This window comes from Beta vulgaris, chromosome 9 (genome assembly GCF_026745355.1).
Source record: "Beta vulgaris subsp. vulgaris cultivar EL10 chromosome 9, EL10.2, whole genome shotgun sequence".
NCBI classification, from domain to species: Eukaryota; Viridiplantae; Streptophyta; class Magnoliopsida; order Caryophyllales; family Amaranthaceae; genus Beta; species Beta vulgaris.
The window spans coordinates 38,247,688-38,270,594 of NC_079210.1; the positions used below are offsets into that span (position 1 = coordinate 38,247,688).

Below are 22,907 nucleotides of genomic sequence, written 5' to 3' on the forward strand. Positions count from 1 at the left end.
GAATAGTTATTTTTTAAATATAAAGTATGGATAATAAATAAAATTAAAGTTACCTCATTTAATATTTAGCGTGATGTTTAAGAACAATCAACAATTTTGATTTTCCTTCTTTGGAATTTTTTTTCACTTCCCTCTTGTGCATTTAATGACTTTTCCATAACTAAAATTCTATATCACACTTTTGTGCGTTTTACGGCCAAGATATCTAATTTGTTCTATAATGACTAGATTTTCAATGACTATTGCATTTCATTTGAAATATGGAATTCAATTTATCAACCAAAATCTTAGAATTATTACAAGTTATTTATTTGGAATATATAAGAATTTCAACTTCGTGAATTTCAATCTTCATGTTTAAGTTGTTGCAACTCAACCATTAGATATAAGAGGTTGATAAGATCGTGTGAGTGCTTATTGCATTTTGATAACCAATAATAAATATTGTTAATAGTAATGGCTTCACATGTATTTTTGTAATGAAACTTTATCTCCAAGTATTCATCTTTCTTCATAAACTTTCATCGTTAGTCAATACATCTGAAGTGTTTTCATAAATGGTAACAATATAGGTAGCCAAGGACGAACATAACATTATCAAAGACATTATGATTAAAATTTCTTTGAACATTTATCTATATAATAATTCATTAATATTATTAGCATTTGTTACCACCCACCAAATGGATTTTAAATATCCTACTAGCCAAAGAGCCAAAAATGTTCATCACAAGTCCACAACTATTCTCCAAAAATGTTTTCCAGACAATTCTTTCTGGTCTCTTGAAACATTTAAACAATTAGGAAACATATTTATATCAAAAGCCTAACGTATTGTATCCAATCACAAACTGATAAAGATATGTGGATTTGCAATAAATTGTCTCACATTCACTTCTCACTCAAGCTAAAGCAAATATGTGGAAGATTCCAAAAGAAACACATATTTTGGCCGCAACTAAAATGGGACGGATAGAATAGTTAATCACATTAGCAAGTACTTGGCATACATAATTCCAAATCCATACCAAGAGGATCAACTAAGTGGCAACAACCCATCACCAATTTAGCTACTCTAGTCTCTATGATCGCCGCCATCTGATGTAGAAAAGTTCATAGCTTCCTACAAAGGTAGTAGACATATGCATTCATTAAACTACCTAGGAATGCCAATAAATTCTATGTTATGGTCTAAAGCAAGTTTTACTTGCAAATGCAACAAACTTTTATTAACAAATTCAAGTTTGACAAGAGTTATAATTTCTTCTGCAGGCATAACGATCCAACATGCACTGTAGCTACATCTATTGAAGAACATACATAGTATTAAGTTACAGACAGTGCAAGCTTCCAAAAATCTTGGCAGTATGTTAATGCAAGGAAAAGAAGCATACAAAATTGTTATACAAGATTGTAAATCCATCATCACAAGCTTACAAAACCATAGCTGTTTAAAACAGATCAAAGTATGGTAATGATGCAGGGCCGTTCATTTCGGATTAGGGAAAAATGCTGTCTAAGAAATATTGGATGATATCCGAATTTTGGATTCGATAACAGGATATTTGATCCAAATTTTGTAATCAAAGCATTTTTTCCTCATTGCAAAGTACATTAATGCGATAATTCTACGAAAAAATAAAAATTATGCTATAGTCAGCTACTGTCGTCTGTCAAGATGTGGTGCAATATCACTGTCTGTTTACAGGAATTACCCTTCGGAGGTAAAGCCTATATTCTGCCAAACACGTAAAAGTACACCACAAGAAAAGCAGGTTCCATACATTAATTCTCTTTGCCAGTTCAGTTCACTGCTTCAACTTTGTCAGCCAAAAAAAGTTCATCTTTCGTCGATGCCTAGCATACACAGAGCCTGAAATAACATAGCACAATCCATAATCATGAAGATGAAGATGATGTTATATTCCTATAAATCAAGAAATGTCTTTTTACTTGTCATATAAAGTTTGTACATAGTAGTTAGAGTTTTACAATGTTGACGAGCATAGTTCAATCAGACGTTGCTCTGAACTCCTTTGGATGGAATATGGATTAGATCTTCACAGTTAGAACTTGCTTAGCTAGCCACTCAATATAAGCACTGACATCCAACTATAGCAAGTAGCAACTTTAAATGTTTGTGCGCTTACTTCCATTCATTACTCTTTGACGCTTGACATTAAGTGCATACATAGCAAGCTGAGGATATCATATTCCAAACAAAGAAGTACAGTAATGATGAATGTGTTAAAAAACCAGTTTTACGCTATTTCATAATTGAATCTTAGAAAACATCTCGAGTATAATACAACCACCCAATCCTTCTTGCTGGTATTTGGTTATTTATCATGCTTATTAAAAGAAAATATATGAAGGATCACCTACTCAACACATGTCATATAGAATACTCTGCTGAACCCATTGGCAAGCCATCATCTCAGAATATCATCAGCAATACGGAGAATCACCTGTTCATGAGTTTCTATAGCTCCAAGTGACATAAAGCAAGCGAATACAGAAGATCAACGCACCAAAATCTCTCTAGACATAGATGGTACCTATGCATCTACGGCACATTCATAGCCACCAAAATATAGAAAGTGTTTTCATTATCCTAGATATATCGACCACGACATAATTGCAGAATAGTCAGTCAGACACTTATATGCGGAATTGTGCGCATCATATAAACTACTTTCGAACTATCCATGTTCCTCAACAGGGGCAATAAATCATTTTAAGGTACTAGTTGTTGGCTGGCGCGCGATGCGCGCCGTTCCCAAGGTAGAAAAATTCGATACAAAATCAATTGTAAAACTATCTAAACCAAATCCTAATGTGTTATTATCTAATTTAAGTGGGTTTGTGATATTCAAATTAAGCTAATTGTAATTAGTGTATTGAATATGAAGCTATTGCGCTAAGGTATTTGATATTGTAATTAGCTAATTGTAATTTTGGTCTTATAGTTGTTGAAAGCTAGCAAAAGTGATTGCGGACAACTAAATATTAAGCATTAGCATAAGGAGAAACAAAGGTATCTAAATTTAGTAGATAAAGAGCATAAAATTTAGTAGATAAAGAGCATAAACTAAGTAGATTGCACAACATATATGCATATACCCTTGTTAGTTCTGGCTACTGTTGAGTTGCAAAATACAAAAAAAATTTGTCGTGAACATTGAACCACGAGTTATGTAATTATGTTCCTCTAAAACACCCTTGAATAATTGTGATATATATTACAAAAACTTAACGATGCGTAATAGCAAAACATTAGTAGCGAAAGATGCTAGATCAATCATAACTGAAGGTTCCCTCCATCAGACTATGTAAATCCTACAACGAGAATGGTGAAGAATACAAGGAAGCAACAAAGCTTAAACTATCTAGGAAGATCTCTGTAAAGTTTCAAAACATTTCTGAATTGATCATCCTTTAAGTAAGATAGCGTCCACCAACAACAATCCACTCAATGCGTTACCAATAGCTTGATTGATCAACTTAGTGACAACTAACAATGTGAACGCTTTTCGACTTACTAAGAATGACAAAGGCAAGAATGTCATTCATGAGGTCTCAATAGCAACAAAAAAAATACTTTAACAAGTACACTTCTTTCTATATCTTTTCTAACGTACATAGTATTCTTCCATTCCTTGCCTCCAGGTGATGGGTCGGAGGTAAAATGTAACAAAAAAAAAAAGAGCTTTACATAGTCAACTTAGAAACCAAGGGAAAGCATACTTTTACAAAGATAAATAGAGCATCATTACTAATAATGCTGGTGAGTCAGAATCGCACTTTGCCAATAAATCAGGTAGCATCCTTCCAAAACACGAAGTGCAAGCACAAATTTAGTATCAGTTGAAAGGCCGATTGACTTCATAGGCTTGATAGCGAATATATGCTCCAACTGGTCGCCATCTTTTTGTATCTTTCATTAGTGAATGTTGAAACACAATAGAAACCATTGCTCATACATAGGAATCATTGTTCATACATGTCTAACAGTTGATGGCAGCTTGTATCTGTCAACTAATTCAAATTGAAGCAAACAAAGGACAACATGTAGCCCTAACTAATAGTATAATAGTAAACAAAAGTAATCCAATAATGATCCTAGCACTCAAAGCAAAAGTTGTCATTCCTTCCTTAAAATCTGAACTTTTTTCTAACCTAGCTATTAGGCTTTATCCATTATTCAGAGCTCCAACCAAAGAGGGAAAAGAAAACAACTCTAACAATTATCAGATTTGTCAATGTCACACATGCAAGACATTCGCTTCTCACATTTTCAAAATGACGTCAACACTAATATAGTCACAAAGCCAACAAACTACTTCTAATGAAGAAGATCTAATACTTGCAACTTGCATTAGAAGGAAGAAAGTTGTATTAGAACTAGCTTTAGGAGTGTGTCAAGTCACTCGAATATTATGTATTTTGAAGCTCTCAAACTTGCTCCAACATCCTCAGTTGTTTCTTTATGTTTTAGATTATGCAAGTTGCCCCACAATTCACAAAGCTAAGAAGCGTACCTCCTAAATATTCTCATTTGCCAAAGCTTAGACTACGAACTTTTCAAAAACTTTTGAGCGAAGACACCATGATCTTCGAGCTAAAGTTCTCTATGAGGGTATAAAGATCATAAATCCTCCATCTACAGTAAATTCAAGATATTTTTCAAAGCACACCTATTAACGGATTGCCATTTGGATTTAGATAACCTAGAATCCTGGATTGTAAAAGGATTAAAATCTCGAAAACAAACTGGAACTCCAAAAGTCAAGCTAAGTTTCCATCTAATACAATGGTTTAACAGTATTAATTAAAACAATATTTCTAATTAAGTGATAATTAAAAGAAGTTGAACAAACCTTTCTCTCATATATCTCTTTTTCTTTCTTCATCATGTCGTTGCTTGCTTCTAGTTTGCTCCTCTCTTTCTGGCTTCATGGTAATACTTTATCCTTAGTCCTCACACCACGGGAGAAGAGATTCTATGACTGAACCAAAGGATACAAAAAACAGAAAAAAGTATTCATATCCCATCCCTGAGATAAGACGTAGAACGGTAGAAGAAAGCTAGTATTTCTACAACTCCACCGATCTAAAAAGACAGATACATAATTTATGTTACCCAAGAAACAGATCTAAAACAAAAAATTGTCAGAAAGATCTTTGACTTTATAACCACCACTTCTCCATTTTCAAACAATCCCTAGAAACATGGAAATAAATTAACTATCTCACATAAATTCTGAGCTATAACAGTGTCCGCGAACAGAACTTATGAAAATTACGATCAAGAGCCTATATTTTTATACAAACATTATCTCGAGAACTTCTACAACTTCTTACCTCTTCTATATTTTCAACATGTTATATGTTACTGATCTCATAGCAATGCAGGAAATTTTAAAGAACTCATGAATATAAACCCAGCGAAGCAAAACGACGGGTAAAGAAGAGTAAAACAGATCATAGACAAAAGGGAAATCATATAAGAATTTTACCATTTCTGATCGAAAATCAATCAAGCTTATCCTATCATCTTCCCATCACTACCACTAAGCCACCAGAAATTTTGAGCCAACAACCGTGCACCACCGACAAAGCTAGGTCTATAAGCTAAGCAAGCCTGGTTCTCAAGGCACTACGGTATGATGAGAATAGACTGCTACTACCAGCCGCCTGAGATTAACACAGGCAAGGGCATATAGCTTGTTAGCTAAGAATGCAGGTTTAGTTGCATGTTTGTGATCGACAATCTTAACTCATAATGTTACAAACTCCAACTGGAACCCCTGCATGTCCCGATCTGTGTAACACTGTCCCCAAAAGAATTTATTCCAATTAGGATGAATTTTATACACAAGAAAATAAATGGAAATTTGATATAAAACCTACAGTCCACATAAACACTGTCATAAACAAAAAAAAACCTATACTAATAGCTATACTTAGACAACGTAAAGGTAGTGGCTAAAATAAATTAATTCAAAGATGAAAGGACCAGGAATTCATACATTGTAACCAAAGTTATTGTATGTAATCAGCCCAACAACTTAAATTCTATAGATTCATAGACCATTCCACCTCGACCAGAAAGTTAGGGATACACATGCACAATAAAAGAGACTTGGATAAAGAACATTGTATATCCCTAAGACCCTAACAAAGGTATAAAGAGAAGAGCTTCAATACACAAAACAAAGAAACGAAAGTTATTTACCATCCCTAAATGAATTTACGCTTTCGTTTTTTATGCGCAAATAATGATGAAACTCCAAAATTCGAACTATAAGTAACAAGATCTTGGGAAAAACACGAAACCCTAAAAAATCCATGAGAAATTAGATCTTAATTCTAGCAAATTCGAAAAAGTATCACAAGATCTAAAACAAATAGCAAGTAAACCCATAATCTAACTAAAAGAATTGAAACTTCACGGAAACTAAAGATTAGAGATAAAATTGACTAACCCTTGAAATATAAAGCCAATAATCGACAGCAATTCTAACAATGAGAGAGAGAGAAAAAAAAAAAGGTAAAAAAAGAAGAAGAAGAATGAAAGAGGATGAACTGGAAACTGGAAAGAGGAGAATGAAGAAGAAGAGCGAGAGAGGAGAGAGGAGAGAGGAGAGAGGAGAGAGGAGAGAGGAGAGAGATGAGAGACAGTCAGAGAGAAGAGCGATGCACAGAACACGGGAAAAAAAAAAAGGCAGCATAGCAATTCTAACAAAGTGGAGGGGCAAAATAGTCCTCTCACTGTTACTACCCTACAGTAAGATAACTTCTCACTTTTTAATGGGTGGATGAAATCTCTAAAAACAAATGTCTGACCAAAAAGAAATGTCTAACCCAGATTAACATCCTTCAGTCACTCAACATCACAATTCATAATAATGTTAATAGAGAAAGATATCTCAGAAGTCTACGAAAATAGAACTTGATAGAACTATCATGTTGCATTTGGTAAGTAGTAATAAATGGCAGTACCACGGTAATAGTAGTGACTTTTATGGTAACTTTATAAGAAAATTCTCATGTCTATCCAAGATAATGCCTGCCCACCCCAAAAAAATCCTTTTTTTGGTCATAACATCACCATCAATTACCACTTTAGGAGGTGGTACCGAGTGGTAATGCAAGGAAAAACACAAGTTTGAGGATGTAATTTCATATGGGATATTTTTAACCAAAATTAAACTAAAAATATTACCATCACCGTCATAGACTCCTAATAACCGTCTAGCAAATGAGCCTTCAGGGTCCTACTTGAACATAACTTCTATGCTGAACAAGATATCACCAAGACCAAAATGACTATGTTAGAGGCTCATGTATTCAAAAGAATAACACCAAACATGTCACAATTAATAGTAATGCTATCTAAGGTGATCAGTCTGCAAATGCAGGTGAGCTCTACTTGCAAGTTGCATCCCTATTTTTAATTTTCATGTCAATTAAATTGAGGTTAGGAAAAGTATTTCAAAAATCTAGAGCTTCTTGAATTTCCTAAATGGAAACTCAATGATGGTCGTGAGAAGGTTTGACTAAAGTATCACTAAAAGGCTCTCTTATATAAGATTTATTTGAGAAAGATATCTCAAATTATTTAGGAAGCTATTGTAGAATCAGAATTAAATAGAACTTCAGAAAAAAGAAATTGACATATGCACCAATAATAGAACTATAAACGCATATATTGCTCTGACTTTCAGCTGAATATATACAGAAGAAAGTAAGTATGAAGTAAAGGTCAATTGAACTTACTTGAACTCCTGTAAGCTGCTTGTCCACGCTAATCTGGGCCTCTCCAGAATGCACCAGTGTACTACTTGGCCATTATATGATGAGTTCCAATGCAAAGATAAAAATTATTTGCAGAAGCATAATATAACCATGCTGCACCTCACATATATTCATCCCATTACATGGTAGTAGAAAAGTAGAAATTAGATGACTAAAATAACTGTGGCAAAAATTTGACATACACTTATAATTTGATTAACAATCAGGATAAATCACAAGTGCTTCAATCATAATGAAGAAAGTACTCAAGTTGAGGCTGCAATCACCTGGGATTAATAAAATTCATTCAGAACCATAATAATTGAATGGACATTTACCTACACCGTATATTCCTATAATGACAAATGACAACACAGCAGCAACCAAGAACAAGAGCTCCTCCATAAAAAAGAAAAAGATAATTATGATATTGCACTAATCCAAACGCTACATTATTGTCAACATCTCAAAGAATAAGCCAAAATATGACTACCCAAAACTAATAAGTGCTATGTATGCTCCAAACACCCAGCACAACTATCTCTTTCTATAATTATATTATGAGGTGTAGCAATGGCAGATACAAAGTGATCCAATCAAGATAAAAGTAAAAACATCAATATACAGTCCTCCAAAAGAGGAAGTATCCATATTTACCAATAATCCCCACATGAGCATTTCCCATTCTTAAAATGGTGAAATCTGCTAGAATCTCTCACGACAATCTCTCTACATTTGACTTTTGCTATCAGCTTAAGTGCGTTATGACAATCGTGGCAAATTCGATGGCTTTGCATAAGTTGAAGTGGCATATGATCTGGAGTATTTATCAGCCCAAAAGCCACTGCCAACTTTTCACTATGGTACAAAAGCATATTCTCTTCCTTCTCATCCACATCTGGAAGCAAATGTCTTTTTTCAGGAGTATACCCATGTTTTGAGATCTCAACAAGCAAACCTTTCAAAGTCTGGTATATCTCCTTTGTCTTTGAATGGGACTTGTCACCAGAAAGAAAAGCATGCGATTGCTTCTTAATATCAATCCAAGTACATGCCGGTAGCATTCTTAACCCTTTTTGCTTCAAGGTACGAATCACAGAGGCAGCTTCCTCCGACTTCCCCGTGCTGTTGTATATATTCAAAAGAACAACATAGTTGCTAAGCTTCTCTGGTCCCATTCCATAAAGTTTCTCTGCAGCAAACCTCCCCAGCTCCAAGTTCTTGTGGATCCTGCATGCAGTTAGCAATGCGGCCCACATATTCATTGCAGGTTCAAAAGGTGCATTTTTAATCAATGCCAAAGCTTCATCCAATAGCCCTTCCCGGCCTAGTAACTCTATCATGCATGCATAATGCATTGCCCTTGGGTTGATGTTATGTTCGCTGCTCATAGCATAAAAAATTTCCCAACCATGATTTGACAAGCCTGAATAACTACAGGCAGATAGAACAGCAAGAAAAGTGACATGGTTAGGTCTCATTCCTTCACAAAGCATTTTCTCAAACAACTCAACTGCGTCTTCCCCTCTGCCATGATTGCCATATCCAGCAATTAAAGCATTCCATGATATGACATTTTTGGAACGCATTCTGTCAAAAACATTTCGAGCATCCTCTATCCTCCCCCATTTGCTATATAAGTCTATGAGGGCTGTATTGGCTACTGTATCTAAGCTAAAACCATGCCGAACTAATCCTGCATGGGCTTGTTTAGCATGTTCAAGTGAGCCCAACCTAGCACATATCCGTACAACAATAGAAAATGTAAAGTGATCCATTGGCACACCAGCATCTTGCATTTCGTAATATAAACTCAAAGCTTCCTCGCTGTAACCATGAAGCGCATAGCCTGCAATAATCGTATTCCATGCAACAGTAGACTTCTCTGGCATTTCATCAAAAACAAACTGAGCATTGTCAATGCTCCCACACTTACTATACATGTCAATCAATGCACAAGCAACATAAATATCATCACTAACATCCATCTTCACAACACAAGCATGTAATTGTCTTCCTGGATATTCTATCCCCAAACCTGCAGTTGCCCGAATCATGGTAGCAAAAGTTCGTGAGTCAGCATCAGAATATTCTGACCACATTGTAAGAAACAGTCGATATGCCTCAATATAATCCCCTGCATCCACCACCCCTGCAATCATTGTATTCCATGAAACCAAGTTTACGTGAGGCATCTGATCAAATAGTATACGTGCATCAATAACCATACCACATTTCACATGCATAAGCAACACCCTATTGCTCATATAATGATCCAGCACAAACCCGTTTTTAACCATGAAAGTAGTTAACCTTTTCACCCCTCTAACTGATTTTGATCCGATGCATGCATTCACCAATGCATCATAAGTGCTACTGGTGACTTCATGACCACCCTCAATCTCCAAAATTTCAAACAATTCAAGAGCTTCTTGGTATCTTCTACCGAAAGCTAGTTTCTCTATTTGAGCACATAGTCCTAGAGTAGATTTATTTGCTTCAGTATGCTTATCATTAGTTTTTTCTTCCGAAGGTTTCGGCTTGGCGGGTTTAGGGCGTAAATTCTGCTTTACCAAAGAGCATCTAAACTTAGAAAAAGGAGGACGTATTTTAACATTGGTCTGAAATAATTGAGACCCAGCAAAAGACGGGGCTTTTGAGTCAAAAGCCGATGGTGGAAATCTAATGCTATCTTGGATATGTACCGAGTATATATTCTGATATCGGGACAATGGAAGCTCCATCGAGTTCTTCAACACCAAATCAAAGAATGATAGATCTGCAAGTATGCATTCAAACTAAACCATTACCATCTACAATAAAATTTCGGAACTCATCAAACAAATGTGCATAATTAAAGTTCATTGAATTGGGCAGGCAAACGTAGTGGCGGAGCCAGGATTCTCATAGTGGGGGGACAAAATCCGACCGTCGAGCATTCGGAAAAAAAATTTAGAAAAAAAAAACAGTAAAACACAATTCAACATCATATACTGATTCTTCCTCCTCCTCCAATGGTACATTACTAGTATTTGAACCACCAACATCCATATCAACATCATGAAGGAGATTCAGTTTGAGGTGTTTCACTATGAGCGGGTGAAGATGTTTCTTGGGATTTCATTCTTATAAAGATAAATTGTCGAAGATCGGGTTGTTTTCCCTTAGCCTTAGACTTGTTACAATTAGGTGAATGTGAATCACTTGACATTTCCTATTAAATTGATGAACATTGATCAATTACATATCAAAGTAATCAAACCAAACTATTCAATATTTGAATTATAAATCAACTCATATTTACAATTTCCTAATTAGAAATTCGAAATTGCAAACTAACAATTTCCTAAATCATGAGTTCATGACCAATTCCAAACCAACAACAAATCAATCAACAACCATAAATCCACAATCACAAATTCACATTTCACAAGAATCACAGTTCACAACCAAACAATGTAAATATTACCTTGAAAAAAAAAAAACTAAAACTAAAACTTTGAAAACTTACTGACTGAACTACTGAAGTGACGACTGAGGTCAGCGACGGCGACTGGCGGTGGGCGTGGCGGCGTCGCTTCGTAGCTTCGTCGTCTTCCTCAGTTTCACGCGTCTGCGTAAACTGATACAATTATGTATTCTATTAATAAATTCTATTCACTAATAATCCCAATATCATTCCCAAATTTACAAAGAAGTTTAATTTACAACAAATTCATTCACCAGATATTAAAAAATTCACACATTCAACCATTAGAACTCACTAGATAGTGGTGGCGGAAGAACCGAAGAAGGACGAAGAAATGGTACTTGGTACCTAGGTAGATAGTAAATCGTAATAATAAGAAAACTTTCTTGGTTTCTCCGCTTTTGAGTTCTCCTTCTCCCTCAGTTTAATTTGCTTGAGATATGATATTTGCTGCTAAATCCCAAATAATTAAACTTTGTAGATGGAAAAAGAGAGTTGTTTCTGATTACGGGTTACAAAAACATTGATAATACAGAGGAAGAGATGTGTAAGTTGTATAGTTGTAGACTTGGTAGTTGTAAAATCTACCGAAGCTAATGTATGTTAGGAAATTTGGTCACCAAACTAAACTACTAATAAAACTAATCCAGATTCAAGCCCTCTAAAGCCCCAAATAATACTTCCTCCGTTTTTTTAAGATGTAACATTGGACTTTTCACATTTGCCGAAACACAACTTTGATCGATAATATCTTCAATTGTATAAAAGTAAAAATTATAAAAAATATATATTTGGAAAGTGTATACCGTGACGAATCAAACAAGATCCCACATGACTATATTTTTTCTTTTGTATAAATAACAATTAGTGGTCAAAGTGTATTGGATGAATAGTTCCCAAATTCAATATGTTACATCTAAAAAAAACGGAGGGAGTACTAGTTTTTAACTTAGGTATTTATTTATGAGATTTATCACCAGCTTTTAACTAATTTCAATTTGTGCTTGTTGTTATTTTTATGACTAACAATGAATTATATGGGAATTTATCCATAAAATTGTCAAATAGAATATTAATTTCTTCCTATGCGCTCAACTTGAAATTAATTTCATGGATATCGTCCATGTAGCATAACACGCGCGAAATTTTATTTTCAACAAAGCAAACCGCTACTTAGAGTAGCGGTTAACTTTAAGTTAAGTCGCTACTATAGGTAGCAGTTTACGAGGTAAAAAATCGCTACTCTGAGTAGCAGCTTATACCGTAAATCACCACCGAGGGAAGAGGGGAGAAAGCGCGCCACGTAGGCTCAGTGTGCGCAATGAACCGCTACTCTGAGTAGTAGTTTATATGTGTGTCTTATAGTTTTTCTTAGGGACACAATATAACGTCTATTTGAAGTATCGGTCAACTTTAGTCAAACATTATTGGTGTCGGTTTTATTCTGATGTGTTGTCCTACGTGGACGATATCCATGGAATTAAATTTCAAGTTCAACGCATAGGAGGAATAAATACTTCCTTTGATATTAGTCATGGAAAAAAATACAATTATATGGAGATCAATTTCAAAAATATTAGGCACAAATAAAGATTTTGGTCTTGTTTTATTTAACTTATTTTTGTTTATTAGTACTTAATTGAACTTCTAAAATTTATTAGTCCTTATTTGAACTCATTAGAACTTATGAGACCTTATTTTGTAAGAGTGTCAGTCCTTAACTTTACCTGTTTTTGCTGAATTGAACTAATTTGAACTTATTAATCCTTATCTAAATTTATCTTTTCTGATAGGACTAAAGAAAAGGTTAACAAAGCATGCCATTGTTAAACGAAAACCAACAAAAAATAACATTAATGGCAAAGTGGACAACATTCATTGAACACCAGGGTGTATTATGTGCATGGTACACCCAACCACTTTTTATTTTTATTTTTGCTCAATTAGAGCTTTCCCTTTTGTATTTGCTCATTTGGAGGTTTCAAACGTGAATAAAGCAAAGAAAATAACGTTAAGTGTAAATGAGACGAGTATTAAATATAATATAAAATCAGACACTATAAATAATATATACGTTACACTATAATAGTCACAAGGACCCTACTTTTCCTACAAAATAAGTAATTATTTATTATGTGTGAAGCTGTTTAAATATTAATGAATACGTATCTTACTTTAATTTGTATATTTAATAATAGAAATCAGTATTTTAAAAGAAACAAGACAGCTCGGAAGCTACTCGATATCAACTCGGTCAAAACTTGACTCGATGTTAGCTCGAACCGAATTTGAGCTCAACTCGAGATGTTAGTGAGTCGAGTTGAGCAACTCGATACTCGACTCAAAAACTCGGGATAAGCTCGAAAAACTAATTATCAATAGCAAAATACCTAAATTCAACATATTTTTTTATCTCATGATTGCTTTTAACATGAGATACTTGCAAGCTACTCGAGTGAGCGCTCAACTTGAAATGGTAACAAGTCAAGTCGAGCTAGCTCAAACTTGAACTCGACACACATTATTTATTACATCCTTAATAGAAATGGTAAATCTTGGGAAAAGATGAACAATGGTTATCCATTTAATTGTTAACGATAAACATATTTTTTTTAAATTTGTACTTTATTTATAAAACAATATTAATAGTACATGTAAATTTTCACTTTTCCATCCCACAAATTACGAGTAGATAATATCTTTTTCGATAAGCCAACTCTTGAAAAGTTTGGTTTCCACTTTAAAAGACTAATTATAATACCTTCACTCACATAATAATCAAATTAATTTATTTTTAAAAATTGATGCAAACATTGTTTAAGCAATAAATTTCACTATGTATGCACGTGATCATTTAATGTTTGTTAAATAAAAACAATATCAATTTTTTTAAGAAGAGCTTTATGAACAATTATTCTTCCTTATTATTTGAGATTATTATTCGATTGTGCTTTTTATATATTTTGACATACAAGACTATGTTTATTTAATCAGTTCAATAAAAGAAACATACTTGTATTTCTAAACTAGGATATTAAGTGACCGGCTTTTTGTCGCCAATACCTAAATCCTACTCCCTCCGCTTTTTTTTATTTGCTACATTTGTGTTTACACAAGAATTTAGGAGATGTCATTTTCATTCTTTTTTAGTGTACTTTTTGACCCTTTTAGCATTAAATAGGGTGGGAAAAGGGGAAAAAGTTGTACTTTTTGGTGAGAAAAGAGGAGAAACAAATATAATACATTAATACTATTACTTTTTGGTGGGCCAAGCCTCCTAATAAGGAAATGTAGCAAATAAAAAAAAAGCAACCCTTTTTGGAAAATGTAGCAAATAAAAAGAAGTGGAGGGAGTGAGGCTATGTTCAGTTCACCTTATTTTTGCTTATTTCAGATCTAATCAGATCAGATCAGATCAGATCAGAAAAAATAAGTTCAGATCAGATAAGTTCAGATCATGCTTATATTTAAAAATCATTATATCTTTCATAACATATTTGTAAAAATTATAATAATTGAATATTAATAAAGTACTTAATAAGACGAATCAAACAAGACCCCACATGACTATATTTTTTCTTATATATTGAGAAAAATCTAAAAGATAAGATCTTGTAATCAGATCAGTTCATTTTAGATCAGATCAGAAAAAATAAGTTCAGATCAGAAAATTTCAGGTGAACTAAACATAGTCTAAATCCCTAAATCCTAAATCCTAAATCCTAAATCCTAAATCCCTAAATCCCTAAATCCCTAAATCCCTAAATCCTCTTGCTAGTTGCTTCACAGAAGTATATGCAAAAGGGTTAGCGAATGCCACATTCATTGTTGATTGTCCTAAGTCCCAACACTTAACATAATTGATTGTTTCCCCTCTGAAATTGGTAAGCTGAATAAAATAAGTGATCTCTCTTAAGAATTAAGATTCAGCAATTGAATTCTGGTACTGGTGATTTAGCTTTGGTGGTGTAATGAATTAGGGTAAAGGTAAGAGTAGTGTTGTGTTGGTGAAAATGTTGCAGCAACCACAAGAAGAACAATTGGTTGAAACAACGGGGGACGCACCTCCGAAGCAGGTAGCAATGGCAATGGATAGATTGGGACAAGCCTCTCGCCTTATAGCCGATATTAGGATCGGCGCTGATCGTTTACTTGAGGCATTATTTGTTCCATCAGAGTTTCATCACCCTTCTAAAACCTTAAATTTTATTATCAAAGAAGAGTCTGCTATGCGCCATCACCTTCAGGACCTTCGCGATATCGGTTTGTTTGTGTTTTTGTTTTGTTTTTGTAATTGCTTGTCAATTGTATCAATACATTGTTCATAAACTGCCTGCCCCTATGTTGTTTGTTGATGATGGTAGGAAAACAGCTTGAATCTTCTGGGGTTCTGAATGATGCACTTAGATCACGAAGCAACTCTTGGGGATTGCACATGCCTTTAGTTTGTCCAGATGGTGCTGTTGTTGCGTATGCCTGGAAGCGTCAACTTGCTGGCCAGGCTGGTGCATCTGCAGTTGACAGGACTAGGTGAGATTACATATCAACATGCCAATCACAATTATATTCCGTTCGACTTGTTTTGTACATAGATTATGGACTGCCTTGTGAAACCTGTTTTGCTTTTACTTGTCAGCATAAGATTTTCAAGTCTTATTTTAAACTTGTGATCTCGGGCTTTCGAGATTCTAATGGGAAGGGGGATTTGGTTGTGGGAGCATAGTTTTTTGGAAGCATCTCAGTAGTAGTTAGCGCCAACATAACATGAACAAAACTGATCAGTGGAAGTTCGAGGAATTCTTCTTGCAGCTGTCATCTCTTAGAACTGTTAGGAGAATACGATTGTAGGGAACGTGCGTTTGTGTTATAATTTTGGGTCATTTACTCTTTGCCTGTTATTTTGTTGCTAAAGTTTACTTAATTCTGATGAATTCTGCTCCATCATTTATCTATCCTATTGGATTGGTAACACGTTATCTTTTTACAACTTGCAGGCTAGCTCTAAATTCCTTCACTGATCAAAAGCGGAGATTCTTTCCTCATCTAGATTCTGAACCATCCTCAAAGAAGCAATGTGTTTCACAAGAATCTTTGGTTGACAACCCAGAAGACGCCGCTGATTACAGCACACTAACTAATACCTTACAGTGTTTGGAGAAAGAAGTGCCAAACGTGAAAATTCAAACATATGAAAGGTTGGAATGGTTGAAGAGAGCTTCTTCACTTCCTGCCTCAGAGAATGAGGATTCCTTTGATACGTCAATGGCGCAAGCTTACCATGGTTCAAGTAGTTTAAGACCAGAATCTCCACATGTTCCTTCAGAGAAAGTTGCTGTGATGGAATTATTTGTTCCTTCTGTCTTTAGAGCCGTCGTGTCCCTTCACCCTGTCGGTTCTACAGATCCTGATGCTGTGGCATTTTTTTCACCGGATGAGGTAATCAGCTTTGCCATGGAGGATTTCATTTCTGCATGCCAATATGGTTTTGTTTCTGATTCATGCATGGTATATAATTTCACTCCTGAATTGGCATTTAAAAATGTAAATCGTGAGTGTTTCTATATGAGATTTCTAAATGCCGAGGTTCATCCATGACAAGATTCTGTATGAGATGAGGGTAAAATCGTCTTCCAGGTTAATAAAGTGGGTGGAATTGGGTGATTTGATTAATATAATGGTAACTTTGTCAGAAAAAAGTTTCTATCCGGCAGTTTATTGAGAAGCAACAGTTGTAAAGGCTGTTTTTGTCAGAAAATTTCTTTGATCAAAACCAATGTATGCTCTCCTTCTGCTTCTCGAAATTCAAGTGCCTTTCCATTTCAACCACATTTGATTATGTAAACTTGACAAAAATTATGTCACAACCAAAAATATGCTTGTTAAAAAGCAAAGTTGGTGCACAGGGCATCTTGTTATGTACTATGAAGCTTACGGGGATTCTGGTGGGGCTTTGCATCTGATTATTGATTTAATTTCTTGTTCTTTCAACTACAGCCTTGATGAATATAATCTGTACAAATAAGCCTGCAAGATGGAAAGCAGATGTGAGCCTTGATAATCGAAATAACAGAGAAAGGTTTTTTGAATATTTCTCAGACCTGTTATAGCAACTCTCTCATTGTGGTTCTATGGATATTGTAAGAGAAGGCATGCTGTTGGTGTAAAAATCCAGCTACTGGTCCTCTATATTGCAGGGGAAATCAGAGATAGACACTCTATAACTAGGAGGGACCTTTTAGACGAAGCTTGTTAAATCCATGGGAATTGATGGTGTAGTAATTGAAAATTTTGCCTCATAATACTCCCTCCGTCCCATAATATAGTGCCTATTTCATTTTTGGTGGTCAAACTTTAAAATTTTTGACCGAATATTCTCATTTGTATATATAAAAAAACATATTCATGTAGGATCTTGTTAGATTCATCTCAATGTGTAGTTTCATAATATCAACTTTTATATTTTTTATTAATAAGGAATTGAAGATATTAAAGGTCAAAGTTACGTATTGGAGACCGTGAAAAAAGAAACAAGCACTATATTATGGGACGGAGGGAGTAGTTGCTGTTATATACTTCTGTGATAAATCACTTGCTTTGCTCATTTATTCTTCTGTTGTAAACTGATGATCCTGACTGCTGATTATCTTGTTTACTTATCTATTTTTACTTTGAGTGGGAAGATAATAGAAAGCAATATTCTAAATGAAATACGTATCTTATTCATTTGGCACAGTGGGCCATGGAAGCTGGATTACAGATTCTTTTTTTTCTTCTCTCATTCCTCTTTTTTTTTTTTTTTTTTTTTTTTTTTTTTTGCTGGAGAAGTCATCTAACTGTAGGTTATATGTGTTGTTTCCTTTGTCCTGCAATAATTGTTGCACTTCTATTTTTATGACAAGATGTAGGTGTTAATCGAAAGTGACAACATCTTAGATAAACTTAATTTTGGGAGATACAAATCTCCTTTTGTCAAGATTCAATCGTACAGTCCAAGTTTAATTACACTGGCACAGAGACAAGTATGAGTATATGACTGCATGGAGTTAATCTCAAACTTCCTAGGTTCAGGAAGTTATATGTGCTGAGATGAGAATGGATGCCATTTACACTCAGCCAATATATGTTATCTTTGCTGTTTGAGATGATTGATAAATTTGGTTTATAAACTTTTTTTGACCTTATTTGACAATCTTTCCTTGAACTTTTGATTCTGGGTAGTTGGTGCTTGAATTGAGTACCACAGTACATTTGCTCTGTTATTGTTATTGTTATTGTTTCGCTTCTATCCATTTATGTTCCCTCTTCAATGCTTTAGCCTTCTCAGAGCTCCTCCACTTTCCATACTGCAGGGAGGAAGCCATGTGCATGCAAGGGGTTCATCAGTTTATAATGCATATAGGCATATTACGGTAATTAATCTCTTGTTCTAGTAAATTCACAAAGGTGCTATGTGGACAATTAATTATAGCTATAACTTTCTATTCTCCTGTTTGCAGGAATTTTCTAATATAGCTCTGCAATATTTTCTTGGAAATAAATCAGATATGGCTCTGTACCTTCTTCTGGTATGATTTACGTAGTGGGTACTGAATAACCATAAGCCTCTTATGTTCGTCAGTGGAATTATTGGTGTTTCGTACATGTACTGATTTTGATGTATGGTTTTGAAGCATTGGATCAGCAGCTATGAGAGCCTATTTACGCAAGCATGCAGGTGACAATGTGTGCAATTGCAGATATTTGCTGTATATATGCTTCTCTGCTTTGTCTAAAGTGTATTATTGTTTGTGGTATATAGCAAATGTGGACGACTTCTCACAATAGATAGACAATCAGCACTATTCTTGCCTCCTGTTCATCGTCCCTACCGGAACATGCTTGCTGCCAAATTTGCGTCAGGTCTGCCAAAGAATCAGAGTTTAAATACCGGGCAAGCTTATCATGTCAACTGCTCCCCTCCAGATGAGTAGTGTTCATGTTTATTTCTCCAGGTTGGTTCACAAAATCCTTCTGAAGTAGTACTCCCTGAAATTTAGATAGTAATTGACTGTTGATGAGCAATAACACATACAATGGCCTATGCTACATCACTCCAGATTCAAGACGTGAAGAATGTGCTCTACTCATAATATAAAAAATGGTGCTACTGAAAGAAGCAGATAGTTTGCTAGGAGTTGTATTGGATTTCGCTATGAACTTTCATGAAAATTTGGTCGGTTATATATGAATTGGTGATAGCATGGTTCAAAGCATTTGGTATCTATGTCGTGATCTGATTATTCTGCTGACTATAGTTTTTTCGTCACTATAGTTTTCTTAAATAAGCTGTAGACTGTAGAGAGATTTTTTTGTCAGCCACATAATTTAGAAGAGCCATCTATGTCGTGATCTGATTATTCTGCTGACTATGGTGCTACCTGCTTCGGGTTTTGCTGCTTCATCTTTTTGTGAGGGGAGTAGGAGACTATTGGCATTTTCTGTACAGCTGAAAGATATAGGTTGCTAACTAGGCAAACTAGAATAACTGTGGGTTTAGTTGATCTGATTGTTAATTATGGGTTTTTGCATTACAATATTTGGTTATCATCGAGAAAGGATGAAAGCTATACCTAAGGGTGACAAGGAACGCAGTTGAGCTTAAGCTTGGTTTGCTTGACTGGTCTGGGCTGGCATCGTACCACTTATAAGAGCTTAAGTCGAGTCTATGAAGCTCTACATCTTATATTAATGGATCTCCATGGCATCAAACAAAATCTTCCAGAACTAGAAGGGGCCAACTGGTGTAGTGTTGTGAACGTGTGAGTAACATTCTTTATGTTCCTTGCTAGCTCTATTTATATTTATGCTTGATGTTGTAGCTGTCGAGTGTGATCATGCCAAACTTCAAACAAGCATTCTGTTCTTTACAGTCATACGTCTGATGGGTGCAGTGTAAGATGCAGCTTGTATGCCTGCATTTGACGAGCTGCTTCACTGTGCGAGTGGGTTTCACTTCTTCCGTTTTGCTACATTGTAATTGTTGTGGATCATGAATAGTCACTGTTCTTTAGCATCTAGTGTATAGTTTCTATGTTTTCAATTTGCTCAAAGTTGCGATCAACTAGGAACCGTAAAATATGTAACTCAGGTTTTGAGATGTTTGACAATTCTGTCTTCTTCTGGGGCAAGCCTCATTCGGTTGCCCTACCCCAAAATTCTCCTTGGCACTTAAACAGATAGTTTTCAATCTAGACTCCCAAGAAAAGCATGCACAAGTCTCACTAGCTCATTTGTCATTACTAAATGAATTTGGTTTGTACTTTGAATGCTTGATTGGCTCTCATGCAAAGAAAGGTCGATTACGAAATAACATTCCAATTTTTTCTACTACGATTCATGATGCTTTGATTGAACTAAGAAATTATTTGGTGGTAACCATGTTAAGGATTAGATGATAACACTGTGTATGGATAGAAGATTGGGATGGGAATCTCCCTTGATAAAAACAAAAAAAGTCTTGCGACTTTTTCTTTGTTAGTACTTCTTTTAAAGAAAGTAGTTGATTTGGAGGAAATGAGGAGAGATATCTATTTCCTCGCTTGAATGGTTACAGGAAATTTTTTGGAAGATATGTAAATGTAGATTTTTCCTCCTTGATATACTTCATGAATTCATCAAAGGACAGCTTAACACAGCTTCCTAGCATGATCCTATGTAAATAGACATGATTTATGAACAAATGCTGAACTAAGTAAGTTTTAGTGCTTGTTGCAGATTAATAGAGAATACTAAAGGTATACTTGTATTTGCAGTATTTTACATGATCATTATATACTTTCTCCTTCAGCATGGAGTTTGGCTAGCTATTCAAAATGCTATACTCATCTCAACATCGAAGGAGATAACCTCATGGTTATCAACTCCATCAAAGGCATATGGTCCCTCCTCCCCCCCCCCCGGCAGATTGCCCACATCATTTAGGATATCCAGACTTCTCTCCGTTCCTTTTCTTCTTGGACAATTCGACATGTCTATCGGGAAGCAAACAAAGCAGCAGATTGGATTGCCAATGTTGGTCACCTCATAGATTCTAGTTTTTGTATTGAAAATTGTACTCATTCAGCTCTTCATTTAATACTTGTAAGCAATAAGGTTGGAGCTCCCCTCGTGCGGAGGCTCTCCTAACCTTCTTTTTCCTCACCTTTATTAAAAAAATATACTTTCTCCGTTCTTTTTTAATTGCAATATTTTCCTTATTTGAAAGTTTCATATAAATTGCAAGTTGCAACATTCCCTTATAACTTCTCTCTATCTTTATTCTGTCACATGAATCCCACTGTTTATCTATTTATATCTCTCTTTTTTTCAAATGGGTTTCTTAAAAATGTACCAACAAGATATGTTGCAATAATAATAGAAGGGAGGAAGTATATGAGTTTCAGGCACTCGTATTAGATGAGTTGGGACTTGTCATCCATGCAACGTGAAGTTATTTTGTGATAATATTTTGCATACTATCTTGCGGTGAATTCAGTTCAGCATGATCATAGCAAGTTATCAAGATAGATATTATTTTGTTTGGGAGCGTGTTACTCATGGTGATTTAGTTGTACTTTATATTCAACCGACTTACAAATTGCTTACGTTTTTACAAAAGGTTTGTCAAGTCAACATTTGGAGTTTTTAAAGTCCAATTTGGACGTGGTTTTCCCTGCTCAAAATTGAGTTGGAGTAATAGAGGACACTAAGCATATACTTGTATTTGTGCTGCTGTACACGATTATTATATGGCATGAGTTCCAGACACCAAACTAGGATAAGGCATATCATTATATTCACGCAACCTTGTACCTTTTCTAGGCACTAACATGCCATCCTTTCATATGCCCACATGTAAGCCACCCTCCTAAACAAGTGGTATAATGCGAACATTAAAAATTTATATGTAAAGAATCAAACACTCAACCTCTCATTTGAAATACATACTAACCATTAATCTACATTTTTATATTAGTTTGTTGTCGAAAGAAAATTATTCAAAGAAAAGACAACATAAATCCAGAAAAAAGTATTTGAAAACATGACAATAACCCCATAATGATTGAATTCCCTAATTGCTATTTGCTATGTAAATAGAAAAACCTATAGTTACATCCAATTATCCCAAATGTTTGGGCCCAAAAATACTTGGCAACTTATGTGCCCCATCAACATTGCTTGAGCATGAGTGAAGTAAGTACTATTATGACTAATATCCCGTCCCCCTTTTGGGTGCTCCATACCCATCAAACCATCCAAATCAACCATCAAATTCAAAACAGAATCTCATAATCTTTAGTATTACTTTCATCCATTTCTCTAATCCCAATACTATAGTCCAACCCATTTTCATTTACTTGGACCTCCATATTTACACTCGGGTGACATCCCTTATTATGTTGTTTCAATTCATCAAACCCAACATTGACCAAATAGCTACAATCTCAGTAATTAGTATATATGAGAAAAAAAAACAAGATAATATTTTTATCTTTTCAAAAAAATTGAAAAGTATATGATTGACACATTTGGAAGATTTATACCCTAATGTTTCATAACTTAGAGTTACAAACTACATTGCTCTACTTCAAGAACCAAATTGTAAGTAAAATAGGGGTAT

At 34.9% G+C, this 22,907-nt stretch overlaps 2 protein-coding genes and 1 long non-coding RNA gene across 14 annotated transcripts; 1 reads left to right on the top strand and 2 right to left on the bottom strand.

Moving 5' to 3' along the window:
• Nucleotides 1-3,598: 3,598 nt before the first annotated feature.
• On the bottom strand, nt 3,599-7,366 carry LOC125493148 (uncharacterized). The gene is made up of 2 exons (XR_008967554.1): nt 6,489-7,366; nt 3,599-5,009 (listed from the first exon to the last, which is right to left on the bottom strand). It is a non-coding gene; the product is annotated as an uncharacterized LOC125493148 (long non-coding RNA).
• An 838-nt stretch (nt 7,367-8,204) lies between these two features.
• On the bottom strand, nt 8,205-11,873 carry LOC104903697 (pentatricopeptide repeat-containing protein At5g50390, chloroplastic). Of its 5 annotated transcripts, none has more exons than XM_057391789.1 (3): nt 11,618-11,873; nt 11,312-11,413; nt 8,205-10,579 (listed from the first exon to the last, which is right to left on the bottom strand). In XM_057391789.1, exon 3 carries the CDS (start codon nt 10,542-10,544, stop codon nt 8,454-8,456), a length of 2,091 nt encoding a protein of 696 aa, XP_057247772.1. In that variant the 5' UTR covers nt 10,545-10,579; nt 11,312-11,413; nt 11,618-11,873; the 3' UTR covers nt 8,205-8,453. The 5 variants fall into 5 exon arrangements, with proteins under 5 accessions (XP_057247772.1, XP_057247769.1, XP_057247771.1 ...); XM_057391786.1 differs by having other exon boundaries at nt 11,312-11,422; XM_057391788.1 differs by having other exon boundaries at nt 11,565-11,873.
• Nucleotides 11,874-15,025: 3,152 nt separating this feature from the next.
• Nucleotides 15,026-21,478, top strand: LOC104903699 (mediator of RNA polymerase II transcription subunit 27). Of its 8 annotated transcripts, none has more exons than XR_791521.4 (8): nt 15,026-15,532; nt 15,634-15,799; nt 16,264-16,705; nt 18,619-18,678; nt 18,766-18,834; nt 18,940-18,983; nt 19,068-20,067; nt 20,179-20,638. XR_791521.4 is itself a non-coding variant. In XM_010691798.4 (8 exons), exons 1-7 carry the CDS (start codon nt 15,283-15,285, stop codon nt 19,237-19,239), a joined length of 1,203 nt encoding a protein of 400 aa, XP_010690100.2. In that variant the 5' UTR covers nt 15,026-15,282; the 3' UTR covers nt 19,240-19,260; nt 21,061-21,478. The 8 variants fall into 8 exon arrangements, 6 of the variants coding, with proteins under 6 accessions (XP_010690100.2, XP_010690101.2, XP_010690097.2 ...); XR_007269524.2 differs by having other exon boundaries at nt 20,200-20,638; XM_010691798.4 differs by lacking the exon at nt 20,179-20,638 and adding an exon at nt 21,061-21,478 and having other exon boundaries at nt 19,068-19,260.
• The last annotated feature ends 1,429 nt before the right edge of the window (nt 21,479-22,907 follow it).

Bases quoted from the DNA above. Each gene is read 5' to 3' on its own strand.
- LOC104903699 (XM_010691798.4), top strand. From the start codon at position 15,283: ATGTTGCAGCAACCACAAGAAGAACAATTGGTTGAAACAACGGGGGAC. The intron at 18,835-18,939 runs GTATGATTTACG...ATGGTTTTGAAG, and splicing joins TGGCTCTGTACCTTCTTCTG to CATTGGATCAGCAGCTATGA. The intron at 18,984-19,067 runs GTGACAATGTGT...TGTGGTATATAG, and splicing joins CTATTTACGCAAGCATGCAG to CAAATGTGGACGACTTCTCA.
- LOC104903697 (XM_057391789.1), bottom strand. From the start codon at position 10,544: ATGGAGCTTCCATTGTCCCGATATCAGAATATATACTCGGTACATATC.